Raw genomic sequence first — 20963 nt, 5'->3', positions numbered from 1 at the left:
CCTATGGTATCCTTAACATCTTTCTGTTTATTTTATACCCACCATTTATGCTTCTTATTCTCTGTACCTTTCCCCTCATTCTCTTCCCTCCCCTTCCCCATTGATAACCCTCCATGTGATCTCCATTTCTGTGGTTCTGTTCCTGTTTGCTTAGTTTGCTTTTGTTGTTGTTCTTAGGTTCATTTGCTGATAGTTCTGAGTTAGTTGTCATTTTGCTGTGCATATTTTCAGTCATCTTCTTTTTCTTAGACAAGTCCCTTTAACATTTCATATAATAAGGGCTTGATGGTGATGAACTCCTTTAACATGACCTTATCTGAGAAGCACTTTATCTGCCCTTCCATTCTAAATGATAGCTTTGCTGGATAGAGTAATCTTGGGTGTAGGTCCTTGCCTTTCATGACTTGGAATACTTCTTTCTAGCTCTTTCTTCCCTGCTAGGTTTCTTTTGAGAAATCAGCTGATAGCCTTATAGGAACTCCTTTGTAGCTAACTCCCTTGTTTTCTCTTGTTGCTTTTAAGATTCTGTCCTTATCTTTAATCTTGGGTAATTTAATTATGATGTGTCTTGGTGTTTTTCTTCTTGGATCCAACTTCTTTGGGACTTTCTGAGCTTCCTGGACCTGCTGTCTATTTTCTTTTCCAGATTAGGGAAGTTCTCCTGCTTATTTGTCCAGATAAGTTTTCAATTTCTTACTCTTTCTTTTCTCCTTCTGGCACCCCTATGATTCAGATGTTAGAATGTATAAAGTTGTCCCAAGGGTTCCTAAGCCTCTCCTCATTTTTTTGAATTCTCGTTTCTTCATTCTGTTCTGGCTGAATGTTTATTTCCCCTTCTGCTTCAAATCATTGATTTGAGTCCCGGTTTCCTTCCCTTCACTGCTGGTTTCCTGTATATTTGTCTTTATTTCACTTTGTATAGCCTTCACTTTTTCCTTAATTTTGTATCTCTACTCAATCATTTCTGTGAGCATTCCGATTACCAGTTTTTGAACTCTACATCTGATGTCTATCTTCTTGTTACTTAGCTCTTTTTCTGGAGTTTTGATATGTTCTTTCGTTTGGGCCATATTTCTTTGTCTCAGTGTACTTGTTACATTCTATGAGGCGGAGCCATAGGCATCCCCCATGGTAGGGCAACCCACTTTGCTATGTTGTGATGCTATATGTAGGGGAGAGGTCTGAGAAGGAACAATACCACTTGCTGGGCTCTCTTCCTGCTTTCACTCACTTCCCCCACTACACTGAGGCGAATTGGACCCTTCTGGTGCTGATTCCCAAGTGGGTGGATTTGTGTAGGTTCTAGGACCCAAAGGTTCCCTCCAACTGACTCTCCTGTGAGGCTGGGAGTTTCTCACACTGCTACAACCCCCATAGGTTTTTACAGAGATTTTGAGGCCTTATTTCCCTGCACTGGAACTCTGGGTTGCACAGTCTGTCTTGCTCCCCAGTTGTTCCTCCCAGTTTCTCACCACATGAATGTGGTACTGCCTAGCACACCAGCTGCTGCTTTGCCTACCTGGTTTCCCAGCTGCCACCTTGCCCTGTGTCTTCGCTGTCCTGGCTGCCTGTCTCCACTCCTTCTACCAGTCTGGATGAATGTTTCTTTAACTCCTTAGTTGTTGGATTCCCCATACAGTTCAATTTTCTGCCAGTTCTGGTTGTTTTTTGTTTTCAAATTGGTTGTGTGAGGAAGCAAAGCATATCTACTTATACCCTCATCTTGGATGGAAGTCTAAGAACACTTTAAAAAGATAGAATAACATGGCAAATATGCCCCACATTCAAGAATCTTAACAGTTCAAGCATTTATTATTAGCCAATTTTAATAAAACTTTGAGTAGTAAACAAGTGTTTTGTTTGTTTTAATTCTAGATGTGAAAACAGACAAGCTATGCCTGGATAATGCCACAGAGACAGAGAGCATCATGAAACTTGCTAAGTAATCTACTTCTGGTCACTAAAACTGGACAGTTTGCAAAATGTTTTACAAACCTCAAGCACAGTATTAAAATACTATTAGTATAGCAGTATTTTTGGTAGTATTTTAATTTTTGTTGCTTTTCAAACTCCTTATTAAGTTTTTATTTATTTAAGATGTTTTACTTCAACTAGTATAGTGATAATTATTTTTATCTTCAGTATTATGAGATTGGATGTAATTGTGACATTGATTTGAAAAAAGAAAAACCACTGGAGATGAAATATGAGCTGTCTGCTTATTCTGTTACCTTACTGAATAGCATTTAGAGAGAGTTCCTTATTTTCCTCCTGATATTTTTAAAAGTGGAAATAATAATAACCTTCCAAGTGGAGTATGTGAGTCTGAAGCTCTGAATGGTTTCTTAATGCATACCCAAGACTGCAGTGTCAGAGAGGCATCACATTTTGCCTTATTTTACTTGTTAACACTAATGCTAAAAGAGAGAACAAGTATCAAAATCAGAAATACAAATGATGAGAAGTCTGACACCTTTATTTTTAAGGGAAATTGACTGTAGTGCAGAGAGGTGTGGGCCTGTCTGGAGTGACATGGTGTCTAAGGGTCCATCTCAGAGTGAATACAGGCTGCCTGTCTGTGAAGAGCTGTGATTTGTCCAACATGCTGGACTGTTTCTTTTATGCTTGTGCTTTGTGCCATGCCCACCATTCAATGCAGACATCAGAGCTCTAGAATTATGTAAAGGAGGAATCCAACTCATTCCACAAGATCTTTTAACTAATTTTACAATATCTAAGGAGGCATTAGGGCCTTACAATGCATTTTGAATGGAGTTAGAAGTACAAGAAAAATTTTACGAAAATCCTGTTTAGTCTGAAAGTTGATTTTAATATTAAAATTTTAATTGTACAAATTTCAGGTTTTATACTGAGAATGTTGAAATTCCTCATTTTCCTCAAGATTTTGAAGTTGCAAAGTATGACATCTTGGAAAAAGTAAGAGTTTGATTTCTATTTGGAAAAAAAGGCTGTCTGAATGTCTTGCAATTGTTCTTCCTGTTTGATAATTGTCTCATTGTTTTGAAAAATTATGCATATCCTAAAGGATATTTCTTTTTTTAATATATTTTATTGATTATGCTATTACAGTTGTCTCATTTCCCCCCTTCACTCCCCTCCACCCTGTACACCCTCCCCCACCCACATCCCCCCCTTTAGTTCATATCCATGTGTCATACTTTTAAGTTCTTTAGCTTCTACATTTCTCATACTATTCTTACCCTCCCCCTGTCTATTTTCAACCTACAATCTATGCTACTTATTCTCTGTACTTTTTCCCCATCTCTCCTCTTCCCACTCCCCTGTTGTTAACCCTCCATGTGATCTCCATTTCTGTGGTTCTGTTTCTGTTCTAGTTGTTTGCTTAGTTTCTTTTGGTTTTGCTTTAGGTGTGGTTGTTAATAATTGTGAGTTTGCTGTCTTTTTACTATACATGTTTTTTCTTTATCTTCTTTTCTTAGATAAGTCCCTTTAACATTTCATAAAATAAGGGCTTGGTGATGATGAACTCCTTTAACTTGACCTTATCTGAGAAGCACTTTATCTGCCCTTCCATTCTAAATGATAGCTTTGCTGGATAGAGTAATCTGGGATGTAGGTCCTTGTCTTTCATGACTTGGAATACTTCTTTCCAGTCCCTTCTTGCCTGTAAGCTCTCTTTTCAGCTGAGAAGTCAGCTGACAGTCTAATGGGAACTCCTTTGTAGGTAACTCTCTCCTTTCCTCTTGCTGCTTCTAGGATTCTCTCCTTCATTTTTACCTTGGCTAATGTAACTATGATGTGCCTTGGTGTGTTTCTTCTGGGGTCCAACTTCTTTGGGACTCTCTGAGCTTCCTGGACTTCCTGGAAGTCTATTTCCTTTGCCAGAATGGGGAAATTCTCCTTTATTATTTGTTCCAATATGTTTTCAATCTGTTGCTCTTCCTCTTCCCCTTCTGGTACCTCTATAATTCTGATGTTGGAACATTTAAAGATGTCCTGGACATTCCTAAGCTTCTCCTTCTGAGAAGGGGAATTCTTATTTCTCCATTTTTTTTTGAATTCTTATTTCTCCATTCTTTCCTGTTTGGTTGTTTTTGTCTTCCTTCTGGGCCACTCTATTGTTGTGAGTCCCAGTTTCCTTCCCATCACTATTGGTTCCCTGTGCATTTTCCTTCATTTCTTTTATAGTAACCTGCATTTGTTCATCTAATTTGAGACCAAAATCAACAAATTCTGTGAGCTTCCTGATCACCAGTGTTTTGAACTGTGCATCTGATAGATTGGCTATCTCTCGGTCGCTTAAAAGGATGAGCTTTGGGGCATTGATTTGTTCTACTGTTTGAGCCATCTCACTCTCAATCTTTTTTTTGGGGGGGGGTCTGGTCACTCCTGTTACAGTGAGGGGTGGAGCCTTAGGTGTTCACCAGGGCTAGGCACCCCAGTCACTAGATTGTGACGTTGTATGTGAGGGCAGGGTCGAGAGGGAACAGTGGCAGTTGCTCTGTTCTCCATGGGATTTCAGTCCCTTCTCTGGGATCCTGGGTTGCGCGCTTTGCCCTGCTCCACAATTGCTGCCTCACTGGGTCTGCCAGCTGCCGCTTGTGTTCTAAGGGTCTACCCGCTGCAATCTTGCGTGCCCCAGATGCCTTCCGCTCTCTCAATGCCTTATGTGCCCAACTCTCTCTGCTGTCCCTGCCGTGACCCGCACCTGGCTGCTCATATCCGCCACTCCTACTGGTGTGGATGAACGGGTCTATTTTGACTTCTTGGCTGTCCAACTTCCATTCAGATAAATTCTCTGTCAGTTCTGGATGTTATTCTGCCTCTAAATTGTTGTTGTTCCAATCTTGGTTGTGCATGGAGGTACAGTGCATCCACCTATGCCTCCATCTTGGCCCGATATTTCTTAATATATGAGTTGATGTTTAACAGTCAAGAAAATTTTTGCATTTAAAATATAATGTTTATGCCCTGGCTGGCATAGCTCAGTGGATTGAGCACGGGCTGGGAACCAAAGTGTCCCAGGTTCGATTCCCAGCCAGGGTACATTCCTGGGTTGCAGGTCATAACCCCCAGCAACCGCACATTGATGTATCTCTCTCTCTCTCTCTCACTCTCCCCCTCCCTTCCCTCCCTAAAAATAAATAAATAAAATCTTTAAAAAATATATAATGTTTAATTTTTAGTGTAAAAGTAATTGTTTGTAATTATTGTAAAAGTAATGCATGCTTGTAATAAAGTATAAATAGTATAAAATATAATAGAACATTAAAAATAAAGGCCCTCCCTGTTTTTAACAGTTTCTGATATATTAAGTGATTTGATACAAGTATTTATACCATCTTGAATTTCCAATACTTTTCATTTAAAAGAAAAATAAAAATACTTTTCTCCCACATCACACAAATGCAAATTAACTTTAACATTCAAAATGATCTCCATTTATATATTTTTTGTATTTTAATAAAATGTAACTTGAAAATGACATTCCCTCTGTGTTAAAGAAGATATAAAAAGTGGTATCATTTAGGGCAGGGGTATTAAACTTATTTTCACCGGGGGCCACATCAGCCTCATGGTTGCTTTCAAAGGGCCGAATATAATTTTAGGAGTGTATAAATGTAACTACTCCTTAACAATTAAGTGAGAGATCAGCACTGCCATCAGTAGAAACTAAGTGCTGGGCTGGATAAAAGAAGGTGGAGGGCCGGATACAGCTCGCAGGCCTTCTGTCTGCCACCTGTGATTTAGGCAGTTCTGGCCAAGATGGAGGCGTAGGTAGAAACCCTTCACTTCCTCACACAACCAAAAGGAGGATAACAACCAATTTTAAAACAATAAACAACCAGAAGTACCAGAAAAATCAAACTGCATGGAACTCTGATAACCAAGGAATTAAAGAAACAGGCAACCAGACCAACCAATCCAGTAGGAGTGAGACAGGGCAGAGGGGCAGACAGAAAGAACCTGTGGCAAGGTGGAGGACTGTGAGGGCAGGGCTGGCTGAACGGAAAACTGAGACTCATAGCTGACTGTGGACTATGGCAGGGGGATTGCCATAGTAGGAGAAGCTCCTAGTCTCACAGAGAGTTTGTTGGAATGTGGGCTAGAGCTGAGCAGGAGAGCTGCATTGTTTCCTCTCTGGCCCCTCCCCCACAGGCAGTGCCACAACGCAGCAAGGAGGGTTGCCCTGCCCTAGTGAATACCTAAGGCCACACCCCCTTACAACATAACAGGAGTGCTGAGACAAAGAAATATGGCCCACATGAAAGAACAGAGCAAAATTCCAGAAAAAGAGCTAAGTGACAAGGAGACAGCCAATCTATCTGATGGAGAGTTGAAAACCCTGGTAATCAAGATGCTCACAGAACTGATTGAGCTTGGTTGCAAAGTGAAAGAACAAATGAAGGCTATACAGAGTAAAATAAAGCAAGATATTCAGGGAACCAACAGTGACAGGAAGGAAACCAGGACTCAAATAAACAACTTGGAACAAAAGGAAGAAGTAAACATCCAACTGGAACAGAATGAAGAAACAAGAATTTAAAGAAAAGAAGAGAGGCTTAGGAACCTCTGGGACAACTTTAAATGTTCCAATATCTGAATTATATGGGTGCCAGAAGGAGAAGAACAACAGCAAGAAATTGAAAACTTATTTGGACAAATAATAAAGGAAAATTTCCTCAATCTGGCGAAAGAAATAGACTTCCAGGAAGTTCAGGAAACCCAGAGAGTCCCAAAGAAGTTGGGCCCAAAGAGGAACACACCAAGGCACATCATCATTAAGTTTAAAGATTAAAGATAAAGAGAATCTTAAGAGCAGCAAGAGGAAAGGAGATAGTTACCTACAAAGGAGTTCCCATAAGACTCTCAGCTCATTTCTCAAAAGAGACCTTACAGGCAAGAAGGGGCTGGAAAGAAGTATTTCAAGTCATGAAAGGCAAGGACCTATATCCAAGATTACTCTATCCAGCAAAGCTTTCATTTAGAATGGAAGGGCAAATAAAGTGCTTCTCAGAGAAGGTCAAGTTAAAGGAGTTCATCATCACCAAGCCCTTATTATATGAAATGTTAAAGGGACTTATCTAAGAAATTGAAGAAGATCAAAAACTATGTACAACACAGTAAAATGATAATAAACTCACAACTATCAACAACTGAACCTAAAAAAAACCCCACCAAAAACAAATACTAAACAAACAACTAGAACTTAAACAAAATTAGAGAAATGGACATCACATGGAGGGTTTTCAGTGGGGAAGGGGAGGGAAGAATAGGGGGGAAGGTACAGGGAATAAGAATCATAATTGGTAGGCATAAAATAGATGGGGAGAGGTTAAGAATGATATAGGAAACAAGTCAAGGAACTTACATGTACAACCTATGAATGTGAACTAAGGGGGGAAATGCTTGAGGGTGGCGGATGCAGAATGGAGGGGGGATAAAGGGGAAATTAGGAAAACTGAAAGCATAATCAATAAACTATACTTTAAAAAAAAGAAAACTGGATTTACGGTAAGATGGAGGAATAGGTGGACACACCGTACCTCCTCCCACAACCACGATTAGAACAACAATAATTTACAGACAGACTAACACCCAGAACTGACAGAGGATTTATCTGAATGGAAGTCGGACAGCGAAGAAATTGAAGTAGACGCGTTCATCCGGACTGGTAGGAGAAGACGAGCCGGGCGGGCGCGGGCCTGGCGCCGGTCTGCGGCGCGAGGAGGTCGGAGAAAGTTTGGCGCGACAGCCATCCGGGGCACAAGAACGCAGCGGTGATCCCTGAGTACGCAAGCTGCGGTTGGCAGACCCAGAGGGGCAGCGATTGTGGACCAGGGCAGAACTCGCAGCCCGGGAGCCCAGAGAAGGGTCTGAGCCCAGGAGAACGGAGCTACCGCCATTGTTCCCTCCCGTCCCCGCTTCCGCCCCCGCCCCCACATATAACGTTACAACCTAGCGACTGGGGTGCCCAGCCCCGGTGAACACCTAAGGCTCCGCCCCCCAGCGTAAGAAGAGCGACCAGACCCGGGGAGGGGAGGGAGGAGAGACAGGGAAAAATATATTTTCAACAGAGCAGATCAGTCCCCCAGGACTCATCCTTTTGAGCGACCAAGAAATAGCAATCTATCAGATGCGCAGTTCAAAACACTGGTGATCAGAAAGCTCACGGAATTGCTTGATTTTGGGTGCAAGTTAGATGAAAGGATGCAGGTTACCATAAAAGAGATGCAGGAAGATATACAGAGGAGAGCCAATAGTGAAAGGAAGGAATCTGAGTCTCAAAACAATAAGTGGACCAGAAGGAAGATAGAATTAACCAAGCAGGAAAGCATGATGAAATAAGAATTCAAAAAAATGAGGAGAAGCTTAAGAGCATCCAGGACACCTTTAAATGTTCCAATATCTGAATTATAGGGGCACCAGAATCAGAAGGGGAAAAGCAACAAATTGAGCACATATTTGAACAAATAATAAAGGAGAACTTCCCCAATCTGGCAAAGAGAACAGTCTTCCAAGATATCCAAGAAGCTCAGAGAGCCCCAAAGAAGTTGGACCTAAGAAGAAACACACCAAGGCACATCATAATTACAATAGCCAAGGTAAAAATGAAGGAGAGAATCCTAGAAGCAGCAAGAGATGAGGGGACAGTAACCTACAAAGGAGTTCCCATCAGACTGTCAGCTGATTTCTCAAAAGAGACCTTACAGGCAAGAAGGGACTGGAAAGAAGTATTCCAAGTCATGAAAGACAAGGACCTACATCCCAGATTGCTGTATCCAGCAAAGCTCTCATTTAGAATGGAAGGGCAGATAAAGTGCTTTCAGATAAGGTCAAGTTAAAGGAGTTCATCATCACCAAGCCCTTATTTTATGAAATGCTAAAGGGACTTATCTAAGAAAAGAAGATAAAGAAAAGACATATAGTAAAAGTACAGCAAACTCACAAATATTAACAACCACACCTAAAGCAAAACCAAAAGAAACTAAGTAAACAACTAGAACAGGAACAGAACCACAGAAATGGAGGGCACATGGAGGGTTAGCAGCAGGGGGGTGGAAGGAGGAGAGAGGGGGAAAAGGTATAGAGAATAAGTAGCATAGAATGTAGGTTGAAAATAGATACAGGGAGGGCAAGAATAGTACGGGAAATGTTGAAGCTAAAGAACTCATAAGTATGACACATGGACATGAACTAAAGGGGGGAAACGTGGGTGGGAGGGGGGTACAGGGTGGAGGGGAGAGAAGGGGGGAAATGGGACAACTGTAAAAGCATAATCAATAAAATATATTTAAAAAAAAGAAAACTGGTGTCATTTAAACATATACAGCTAGACCTATAGTAAAAATACAGGAGTGAAATATACCTAAATATTAATAGTGGTTATATATCTATACTATGATTTCAGTTTATTTTTTATTTTTTCTTTGAACTTTTTGAATTTTCTGCATGATATCTCCAAATGAGCATGTACTAGTTTTATAATCAGCCTTTTTAAATGGCATGTACAATTTGTTGTTTAATGAAAGCTGCTTATGATAGACCGAGCTGTTTTCCAGGTGGGGCCCCAGGGAAGTCAGGAAACTGCTGTCGTGGAGTTGCAGTGCTCCCAAGACCCAGGGGACCCAGCCTTCCTCATAGCCGCACACTTCCTCCCGGCCGGTGGCACTGAGGTAATGGTCTTTCTATCAATTTCTGCATGTTTATCTACCCTCATTCATAACTAGTTCCCTTAACATTGGCTAGTGAAGTAGCCAACCTATTCATATTTTTCGTTTTGCCTGGTACATAGGTTTGAAAAGTCAAAATGTGTTCCCTTTTGAAAATTGCCAGGTAAGGAGAGCAGGGTGAGCCCAGCACCCCTTGACCAGAACAGCACAGAGGGGCTCATTGGAGTAAGACACTCACTGTATAGAGTTCTTACCCGTGTACTGAGCTGCTTACAGAAACTTTCCATACCTTTCGAAGCAATCCATTCACACAGCTACTATGTACCAAGCATTTTACTAGAGGCCAGAATCCAAGTATAAAGAATACTTATACCTGCTCCTCAGAAATTGCCACCTGGGAGGAAATAGCACATTTATGACTGACCCACTGTGACCCACTGGTGACCCACTGTGACAGCGAAATGTCTGAGCTGTTGTAGGCTTTGAGCTGCAAGGAAGGCTTTGTAGAGACCAACCTAAAACAACTATGAAACAAAAATAAATTCAGAACTAATACCTAAAGTTCAAAGAAAATGCTACAAAACCGTCAGACTGTCTTCTATTATTAGACATTCAGCTTACAGTCAGGAAACAGCAGCATGCATGGGCACTGCTCAGTGGGGCTGGTGGTCCTCCCAGCACTTGGCTCAGGCTGTGGACATGCTTGCTTTGTGCCCACACCAGGGTTAGCTCTGGGCAAGGAAGGAGGCTCATATCAGATGGGTGCAGATCCGCCTGGCGTAGAAGCTCACCCCCAGGAGCCCCTGACTTTTAGAACAGGGCCTGGGGTTGAGATGCCCTTAATTAAGGGAAGAGTCTGTTATTGGAGTCACTTCTCCCAGGGGAGCCCCATCACGCAGGTTTCCCATCGCTGTTTATGGTTTATTCACTGAATTTCCAGTGCCAATGCAATTGACTGACAAGTCACTATTACCAAAGCTATTTTGCCTAATATTACAGCTGGCACTCCACCCTTAAAGGTTTCCATGGGAACACCTATAAAAAGTTAATCCAAGTTCAGGTGTGTCCAAGAAGGGGAAAGGGTTTTGTTAACCTTTCACATCAACATGTAGGCTATTTTTGGTGGAGGATTTAGTTGTGTGGGTAAAAACTAAAAATCAACTTGGAAATAATGATACAATGTTATCATTTTTTTTCCTTTATTGAGAAAAAAACAATGACGCTGCCTAAGCCAGCAAGTCTCTTCCCGCTCTCTGTAGGACTTGTTGCTGGGCACATTCTTCAGACATGTGTCTCCATGGCGAGTCTGTTCACCTTGATAGAAATGACCCTCACTTAACAAGCAGAGAAGGAGCTGTTCCAGAAGAGATTCTCTTCTAGACCCTTCTCTTTTATTAAACCATTTTGATGGAAATAATTCCACCTTTTTAAAGATTTTATTTACTTTTAATGGTTTATTTTAAATTTTATTAATTTTTTTCAGTAGTCAGAACTCTACCTCCTTCAATGCAGTACTTGAACATGACATAGTTTTTTGCCAAGTTTTAGAGGTGTCCTGTAGCTACCAGTCCAGGAGGAGGTCTGTCAGTGTCATGGTTCCCTTGACAATAGCAGGGATCCAAGGCCTTGTTTATGTTCCTATCCCCATGGTACATAGTAGGTATTCAGTAAAGATGGACACTAAGTTACTGTATCCTCATATGCTCACATTTTTGCTACATACTATATTCACAGCCTAGAGATCAGTTCTCTGTAAAGCACACCTCTGCTGATGCAAGTGAATACTATGAAAATTACATTGAAGAGCTGAAGAAACAAGGATTTCTACTGAGAGAATCTTTTACCCCTGAAGCCACCCAATTAGCATCCGAGAAATTGCAAGCAGTAAGATTGATTTATTTATGTTATTTTGTGTTATCAACTATTTTTAAGAGAAATGTTTTCTTTATGGCAAATGAAAAACTGGACAGAGAGAAGAGTGGGAGTTAGGAAAAGGAACAGTGAACCCACAGAAAGGCTTGGAAGCTACAAAAGGAGTTCCAGGATGAGCCTCAAAACTTAGGGCTTATTCCAGCAACAGATCATCACAGCTATCAGATTCTCCTACAACCTGAGCCAGGAGTCAGGGGTCCTTCACCCTTAATACCACTTAACCTCATTCCATTGGCAGGCCTAAAGTTTAGAGTGAAGAAAATGGCAAAAGGAAAAATAAAATGGGACTAAAAGAGAGAAGGGGGGAAGAGGGATGGTTTAGGGAGGAGGTAGAGGGAGAGCTGAACAGAAAGGGGAGGCCCATAGTATCAACAGTTACTTGTGTGTGAGCAGCCTTCTCTTGGCTGTAATTATTCTCATACCTCTGATCATCTCTATTAAAAATAAACCTACAGCATGAAAACTTTCTGTTTTGTTGCTATTTTGTTGCAGTTGCTATTGGAGGAGGTAATACATTCAAGCACTCTGAGCCAAGAAGTGAGTGATTTAGTGGAGATGATTTGGGCAGAGGCGCTTGGCCACCTGGAGCACACGCTCCTCGAGTCCATGAGCAGGATCAGTCTTAATGATGTAAGTCACACGTGTCCTTGAAACAGAGCCTGCACCCTAACAAATCTACTTTCCTGGTTTCTTAGCCTCAGTGGCACCACTTCTGTTTGAGCAATGGTTGTTATTTTTAGATACATTCCTGTTCTTTCTTCTTATTGTGGAGCAGGCCACACTGAGGAGAGATAAGCTTTTAAGAAAACCAGACATTCCCACATGTAAAATGTCAGGCATGGTTGCTGATCAAAGCTTGGCTCATCAGGAGGCCCACTTCTCTTGGTCAGGAGGTTTGTAGCAGGCCTGAGAGACATGGATGTTCTTGGTCCTCTCATCCCTAATCAGATCCTAATCTACTCCATTTTACCTACTTCAGAGCCTTGTACCTCTGACCCTCCAAGGGAAAGAGAGGCAGGCTCCCAGCCCGCCAGAAACTGCTCTTCTTAATTATATACAATTAAAAGAGCAGATGAAAGAAAATGTTCTCAGTGGTCCAACTTGTACAAGTACATTCTCATATTCAAATAATACAGACAATTCCTCTATGGAATTAAATGAATTTATTTCAGGGCAAAAACGTTTCCTGGCGTAGAGTCCAAAAAGTACTTGTGTCATTCAAAACATGTTCTGGTGCAGTTTGCTCCTAGTTTGATTCTGACATATTTCTAAGTGTCTCATGTGAAAAGCAGGTCTCCTACCATTGCATGAGTACTCCTTTCTCTGTGAATATATAGATATAGACATATGGATTGTATGTAGTACAGACTGTGGTTCTTCCCTCTCGTTAAGCCAAGCCAGTTTGGGAAACTCCTCATGGCGTTGTCATCACCACCAGGATATATCTCCAGTAAACACCGTGTTTGTTTTATGACAGGTGTCCAGAAAACTAACATTTACAACATGTCTGGCAACTATTTTAGCTATTTTTATATATTTCTTCACTTTCTATATGATTAAGATCTCATTTTAATAAGTATATCATCTTCTGTTTAAAGGTGAGCAAAGCAGAGGGAATTCTCCTCCTAGTAAAGCAAGCACTGAAAAATGGAGAGACAGAAGAGCAACTGCAAAAGATGATGAGTGAGTTCTACAGATTAATACCTCACAGAGGTACAACAACAGAAAAGGTTAACCTGAGACTATTAGCCAAGAAAGAGGACCTCTGCCAGGTAAATCTCTGGAATATAGAATTCAGTTTAAAATATGTTGGGGGAGGGGTGTTTTCAAATCTGATGAACAAATTAACACTGAGTCACAGAAGTTATCTCTAGAGTTTGCTCAAAAATAAATTGCTGAGCCATTTTAGAATGTTTTCAGTCCTCATGGAAGTTATCTGAACCATATTTCCAAACTGGAAGGTGTCGGAATAGTAGTACAATTGCAAATATGTTTAGAATTGCTACTCTGTAAAATAATTTTCCAGATCAGAAGATGAGCTGGGATTCTTTCTGCAAAGAAACGAAGTTGCCCCTGACTTAAACAATGAGGACATTTATTACCTTGTATAACAAGAAGTCCAGATGTATAGTGGCTGCTGGTCCAGTGCACTTCAAGGTTATATCTCTGACCTGCCTATAAAATGACAGCTTCTGTAAGCCTGACTCCCCTTTCCATCAGCTTACAGCTACAATTCATAGCATTCCACCCAGAATATGTGTTTTGGTTTATCTTAGGGGAAGCCCCTGGCAGACTTTTATTGCTTTAGTCAGAATTGAGTTATGTACACTCCTGAGGCAGTCACTGGCCAGGGGAATGGAGTTACTGTGACTGCTCAGAAATGGGTCATCCCCCTCAAGCTTCGGGGGGGAGGATTAAGGCTCAGTTAGCAAAAAGGAATATAGCATGGAGGCAGCCACAGTCCACCCCACCTTGGATGAACTCGTGTGCCTCTCTGGCTCTGAGTTGTCTTGTTCATGGTTGAAGGGATTGAGCCAAGGTCAGAGATGCCTGACCTAAACTTCAGAGGAGTTTATAGATGTGAAATTTTGCACATTTGGGGGAAATTATAGCTTTCAACAGGTTCTCAGAGGAGTCTGTAACCCAAATCAGTGAAGAATCAACAATGAGATGATATAGGACCCTTCCGAATGTAAATTCCATGATTTGTCTTGCATCCAGAGTGAAGAACCTTTATCAATGGTTTTGCTACTGAGAGGGTATGGATGCTGCCCATCCAGATACTTTTTAATTTAAATTTTATATTTTCAGAAGATAATATATCTACCTAATTTAAAATTCAAGATGATACTAAAAAAGTACACTCAGAACGATTTCTATTATACACTGTTCCCTCTGACCCATCCCCACTCCTCATGCTGATAAACATTTTGACTAGTTTCTTGTTAGTGTTTGTACAGTTTCTTTATGCAAATCAATACGAATAAGAATATAGCATATTACTTTATATAAAAATAGAGGGTAGAATAATATTTAATAATAATAATAGTGTACTATCTTTGCCATTCTGTACCGACTTCCCTCATTTAAAATACTCTGTACATGGGGATTATCTTCATAGTAGTCCACTGTGGGATGTGCCACATTGGAGGGCATACTGCCTGTCATTGCACATTTCAATTCTTTCTGGACTTTGCTATCACAAACAGAGCCACAGGGAATAACCGTGTATGTTTGTCATCTTCTCCGTGTACAGTGGTAGCTCTGGGATATGGTGCCAACAGTCAACATGCTGGACTAAAGGATGTAACTGTGATAGACTTTGTCTGATTCCCTCACAGGGGTGATACTGTTCTGCCCTCCCACCACCAATGCATGAGTTTCTATTTCTGGTATTCATACCAACAGAGTATTTGTCAATTTCAGACTTTACCAATCTCTTGATTGGAAGTGATCCCTCCGTGTGGTGAGCCTGAGCACTTTTTCAAATGGTTAAGGGATGTTTGTGTTTCTTTTTCTGTGAACAGTCTACTCATGGCCTTTGTCTCTTTTCTTTTGGGTCTTGGTCATTTTCTTCATGATTTTAGGTCCTCTTTATAAGTTAGGAAGCTTCATCTGTGATATAAGTTGCAAGTATTTTCTGCAGTTATTTGGTTATTTTACTTTGCTTGTGATGACTGTGTTGGTGGTAGTTAACTTGTTCTCTTTTACCATACAGAAATTTTTACTTCTATTTAGACAAATGTATCCATTTTTTAAAATTTAGTTTTCAATTACCATTGCCATACAGCATTATATTAGTTTCAGGTGTCCAACATAGTGATTATACTTGTATAACTGATGAAGTGATCACTCCAAAAAATCTAGTACCCATCTGGCACTATACATAGTTATTATAATATTACTGACTATATTCCCTGTGCTGTAATTTGCATCCTTGTGACTGTTTTGTAACTGGAAATTTGTACTTCTTAATCCTTTATTTTATGGTTGATGCATCATGAAGACTTGTGGCAATATCCTTTTTATTCCCAATGATGCTAAAAGCAGCATAATCCTCTATTAACCCTAATTCAGAATATCTAGGAGCTGTGTTCTCTCCTCCAAACTCCATTACCTATGAGTATACTAACCTTCTTGGGTTCCCACTTGGGGAAGGGACCCATGTCCTATGCATCTTTGTATCTTTCAAGTCTAATACAATGCATGCCATACAGAACACGATTAATGACTTTTTCGTTAAGCAGAATTGAACTCGCAGCCTGTGGATCTGAGTTCCTGTTTTGTCACTCTCCCTTCCTCACTACACGATCATGAGCAATTAATTAGTTTAACTTCTCAGAGCCTCACTTTCTTCACCTATACAATGAGGACAATAAGATCTAATAATAGTAAGTCCAGTATTGTAGTATAGTTAAAGGAATAATGTACCCTAAAACACTTTATGAATAATGAAGTATTGTCCTCATGTACACCATTATTATTTTTTAAGATTTTTTTACTTTTTAAATTCATTTTCAGAGAGAGGGAAAGGGAGGGAGAAGGACAGGGAGAGAAACATTAATGTGTGAGAGAAATATCCATCAGTTACCTCTCGTGTGCTCCCACTGGGAATCTGGCCCACAATCCAGGTGTGTGCCCTGACCAGGAATCAAACCAACAACCTTTTGCTTTGTGGGATGATGCCCAACCCACTGAGCCATGTCAGTCATGGCCACTGTTATTATTACCGTGTACAGGTCTGGCACAAATAATGCCCCTTTTTTATTACAACATCTTTTATTACAAAATCATAAGCATGTATTTCTGTAACAGAACAATATCACATCCAAGCACAAGCATATGATATTTTAGGTGAAATGTTTCAATTAAAACTATAAATTATTACACCCACATTATTACCCTACCAACCACACTCAGGCAGGCATTACTTCTACCAGACCCTGTAGTTTGCTGTCACTGAAGTGACTATATTACCTTTAATATGCCACTTACATGCCCTGGCTGATGTGGCTCAGTGGATTGAGTGTCACCTTGTGAACCAAAGAGTTGCTGGTTTGATTCCCAGTCAGGACACATGCCTGGGTTGCTGTCCAGGTCACCAGTGGGGGGCATGCAAGAGGCAACCACACATTAATGTTTCTCTCTCTCTCTTCCTCCCTTCCCTTCTCTCTAAAAATAGGATGAATGAAATCTTTTAAAAAAAATATGCCACTTACAATACAGGTAGATATTAATCAAAAGCTTTGGTGAATAAAGCTTACTTTTTCAATCTTTTTGAGGAAATGTAATGTAAATTTTTGGATATGTGGTAATTCTAACATCTGTGTATCATTTCCATCCACAGCTAATAAGAGACATGGTTAATGTCTGTGAAACTAATCATTCCAAACCCAACCCACCATCTCTTGCCAAATACCGAGCTTTGCGATGCAAGATTGAGCATGTAGGACAGAACACAGAGGAGTTTTTAAGACTCAGAGAAGAGGTATTGCAAAATAACCACAGGTAAGCATGAAGAAATGCATTTCGATCTGTTCTTCTGTAATGTTATTTCAGATTTGGAAACAATCGATTGCCACAATTCCCTAGATACATGTATTCTTGGTAACGAGGTAACTGTGTTGTGATGACCAATTACTTCTTCTGTGTATGTTTTTTTTTAAATTTTGTAATTGATTTTAGAGAAAGAGAGGAAGGGTTAGAGAGGGGTGGGGGAAACATTAATTTGTTGTTTTACTTATTTATGCATTCATTGTATGTGCCTCGACCAGGGATCAAACCCACAGCCTTGGTGCATGGGGATGATACTCTAACCCTTGAGCTGCTTGGCCAGGACTCTTCTGTATTTATAATAGGGCATGAGGCAGTGTGCTATGCTTGAAAAACACTTTCTACTATTCCACTTGGATTTCAGGGTTACCAAATCTTGATGAGAATTAAACTAAAAAAATTGAAATCAACCCTAACTGATGTGGCACAGTTGGCTGGGGATCATCCCACAAACCAAAAAGTCACAGGTTTGATTCCCAGTCAGGACACATGCCTAGGCTGTGAGTTCAGTCCTTGGCTGCAGCAAGTATAGAAGGCAACCAATCAATGTTTTCTCCCACATCAATGTTTCTGTCACTCTCTTTCTCACTCCTTTCCCCTCTCTCTAAACAAAAAATAAATAAATGAGGTTTTTAAAAAAATTTAAGTCAAAGGATGTTAAGGTTCTGTTTGAAGGGTGTTACATAAGAAAATGAATTTAAATTAAGATTTTAACATATATTTGTGTTATACACAAAAATATGTGTGTAAGTTTCTAAAATGACCATTCTATGGCATAAGCATCTTGAAAACTTATAAGAGCTATGGCACCCCTCCATATCAGTCACCTCTTTCCTCACTCACTGTGCACGTTCCTGTTTCCTGTGCTGGTATGCATTCTGCAACCTGTGGCAGCAGTAGTAATAACAAACACAGCTGCTCAGCTGCTCAGACAGCTCTCAGTGGTGTTAGGGCCTTTGTGGAATCACCCCAGCCAAGAGCCTGGATCCAGCCTCAAAGGCTCAGAAATTACTTTCATTGATTTTTCTCAAGGGTGGAGACTACTTTTATTGGCTTGGTCGTTCAACCCACAGCAGCACCCCTGTGCCTGAAGTCTCCCTTTTGGGCATTGCTGGCATGTTGAATCTTAGGTAACATCCAGGTAAACCTGCTTCAGCCTTGCATATGCCTTAGAGCCAACAGTGGTGAATGGCAGCTCTCATACCAGCTTGGGGGACCAGTGGTTAAATTTTTAGAAATTTTGTTAACTGATTGTTCAACCACTAGTAGGAGAATTTATACCATGGAAGTCTGCAAATGCCCCAATCAGGTCATGTGTAGGTTTCGTTGTTGTTAGGAGTTGGTTTTCCAGTGCTCTACTCCAACCAGACCTAGCCACTCCTTCCTGTGGATGGATTCAGACCTATCTTAAAATATGTTCTGTCTTTCTCAGGTGGTAATCTTTAAATTTCATTCCCAATACCACTTCTACCCACTAAGAAGGTTATATTTTAAAAAGTGGTAAATTATAAGTGTTGATTAAAATGGGGAGAAATAGGAACCCTCACACATTGCTTGTGGAGTGTAAAATGGCAGAGCTGCTATTTGGCTATTCCTCAATAAATTAAACACAGAATGATCACATGCCTCAGCAAGTCCACCCTAGTTGCAGACCCAAAAGAACTGAAAATAAGTACTCAAACGGATACTTGTACATGAATGTTCACAGCAGCACCATTCAAAAACCAAAAGGTGGAAATGACTGAAATATCCATTAATGGGTGAATGATTTAAATAACAAAATAGCTGCACTGGCTGGTGTAGCTCAGTGGATTGAGCGCGGGCTGGGAACCAAAGTGTCTCAGGTTCGATTCCCAGCCAGGGTACATTCCTGGGTTGCAGGCCATAAACCCCAGCTACCGCACATTGATGTCTGTCTGTCTGTCTCTCTCTCTCCCCCTCCCTTCCCTCTCTAAAAAATAAATAAATAAATAAATAAATAAATAAATAAAATCTTTTAAAAAAATAACAAAATAGGATATATACATGTAATGGAATATTATTGAGCCATTAAGAGGAATGAGGCACTGACACATGATGCAACATAGATCAACCTTGAAACCATGATGCTGAGTGAAAGAAGCCAGACAGAAAAGACTACATATTGTATGACTCCATTTATATGAAATGTCTAGAATAGGTAAATCTGATGCAGGGAGACAAAAAGCAAATTGCCTGGTTCCAGGAAAGGAGGAATGGAGGCAGACTGCTAAATGAGTATGTGGTATTTGGGGTGACGAAATGTTTAGGAACTAGATAGAGTGGTGGTCACACAACATTTTGAGTGTACCAAATACCACTGAACTGTACACAACAAAATAGTTAAATTTATGTTATGTGAATTTTGCCTCAATTTTTAAAAATCCATTCTTTAGATCCTTTCCTTATTTTGCTTTCATATATAATCAGATTATTTTGATTTCTTTTGGTTTGACTTTTGACCCTCCCCTTGATTTCTGCTGTGATTTTTTAAAAATATATTTTATTGATTATGCTCTTACAGTTGTCCCACTTTCCCCCCTTCACTCCCCTCCACCATGTACACCCTCTCCCACCCATATACCCCCCTTTAGTCATGTCCATGTGTCATACTTAAAAGTTCTTTAGCTTCTACATTTCCCATACTAGTCTTACTCTCCCCCTATATATTTTCAACCTACATTCTATGCTACTTATTCTCTGTACCTTTTCCCCATCTCTCCTCCTCCCACCCCCCTGTTGCTAACCCTCCATGTGATCTCCATTTCTGTGGTTCTGTTCCTGTTCTAGTTGTTTGCTTAGTTTCTTTTGGTTTTGCTTTAGGTGTGGTTGTTAATATTTGTGAGTTTGCTGTCCTTTTACCATACATGTCTTTTCTTTATCTTCTTTTCTTAGATAAGTCCTTTTAACATTTCATGAAATAAGGGCTTGGTGATGATGAACTCCTTTAACTTGACCTTATCTGAAAGCACTGTATCTGCCCTTCCATTCTAAATGAGAGCTTTGCAGGATAGAGCAATCTGGGATGTGGGTCCTTGCCTTTCATGACTTGGAATATTTCTTTCCAGTCCCTTCTTACCTGTAAGGTCTCTTTTGAGAAATCAGCTGACAGTCTGATGGGAACTCCTTTGTAGGTTACTGTCCCCTTATCTCTTGCTGCTTCTAGGATTCTCTCCTTCATTTTTACCTTGGCTAATGTAATTATGATGTGCCTTGGTGTGTTTCTTCTTGGGTCCAACTTCTTTGGGGCTCTCTGAGCTTCTTGGATATCTTGGAAGACTGTTCCCTTTGCCAGATTGGGGAAGTTCTCCTTTATTATTTGTTCAAATACGTGCTCAATTTGTTGCTTTTCCCCTTCCCCTTCTGGTACCCCTATAATTCGGATGTTGGAACATTTAACGATGTCCTGGAGGTTCCTAAGCTTCTCCTCATTTTTTTGAATTCTTATTTCTTCATTCTTTCCTGCTTGGATGTTTTTTTCTTCCTTCTGGTCCACTCTATTGTTTTGAGTCCCAGTTTCCTTCCCTTCACTATTGGTTCTCTGTGCATCTTCCTTCATCTCTTTTATGGTAACCTGCATTTTTTCATGTAATTTGTGCCCAAAATCAACCAATTCCGTGAGCTTCCTAATCACCAGTGTTTTTGAACTGTGCATCTGATAGATTGGCTATTTCTTGGTCACTCAAAAGGATGAGTCCTGGGGGATTGAGCTGTTCTTCTGTTGGAGACATCTCTCTCTCTCTCTCTCCTTTTTTTTTTTTTTCCGGTCTGGTTGCTCTTGTTACAGTGAGGGGCAGAGCCTTA

General features: G+C 40.4%; 1 protein-coding gene across 1 annotated transcript in view; it reads left to right on the top strand.

Moving 5' to 3' along the window:
• PARP4 (poly(ADP-ribose) polymerase family member 4) overlaps positions 1 to 20963 on the top strand; it is a 130067-nt gene that overhangs the window by 7298 nt on the left and 101806 nt on the right. The window contains 7 exon segments of the mRNA XM_028531896.2: positions 1876 to 1942; positions 2862 to 2937; positions 9546 to 9659; positions 11391 to 11540; positions 12081 to 12218; positions 13187 to 13360; positions 16936 to 17096. Coding sequence (XP_028387697.1) covers positions 1876 to 1942; positions 2862 to 2937; positions 9546 to 9659; positions 11391 to 11540; positions 12081 to 12218; positions 13187 to 13360; positions 16936 to 17096 — 880 coding nt within the window.

This window comes from Phyllostomus discolor, chromosome 2 (genome assembly GCF_004126475.2).
Source record: "Phyllostomus discolor isolate MPI-MPIP mPhyDis1 chromosome 2, mPhyDis1.pri.v3, whole genome shotgun sequence".
Classification (NCBI taxonomy): domain Eukaryota; kingdom Metazoa; phylum Chordata; class Mammalia; order Chiroptera; family Phyllostomidae; genus Phyllostomus; species Phyllostomus discolor.
Note: the sequence above shows the minus strand (reverse complement) of the source record. Positions and strands in the feature narration are given on the sequence as shown.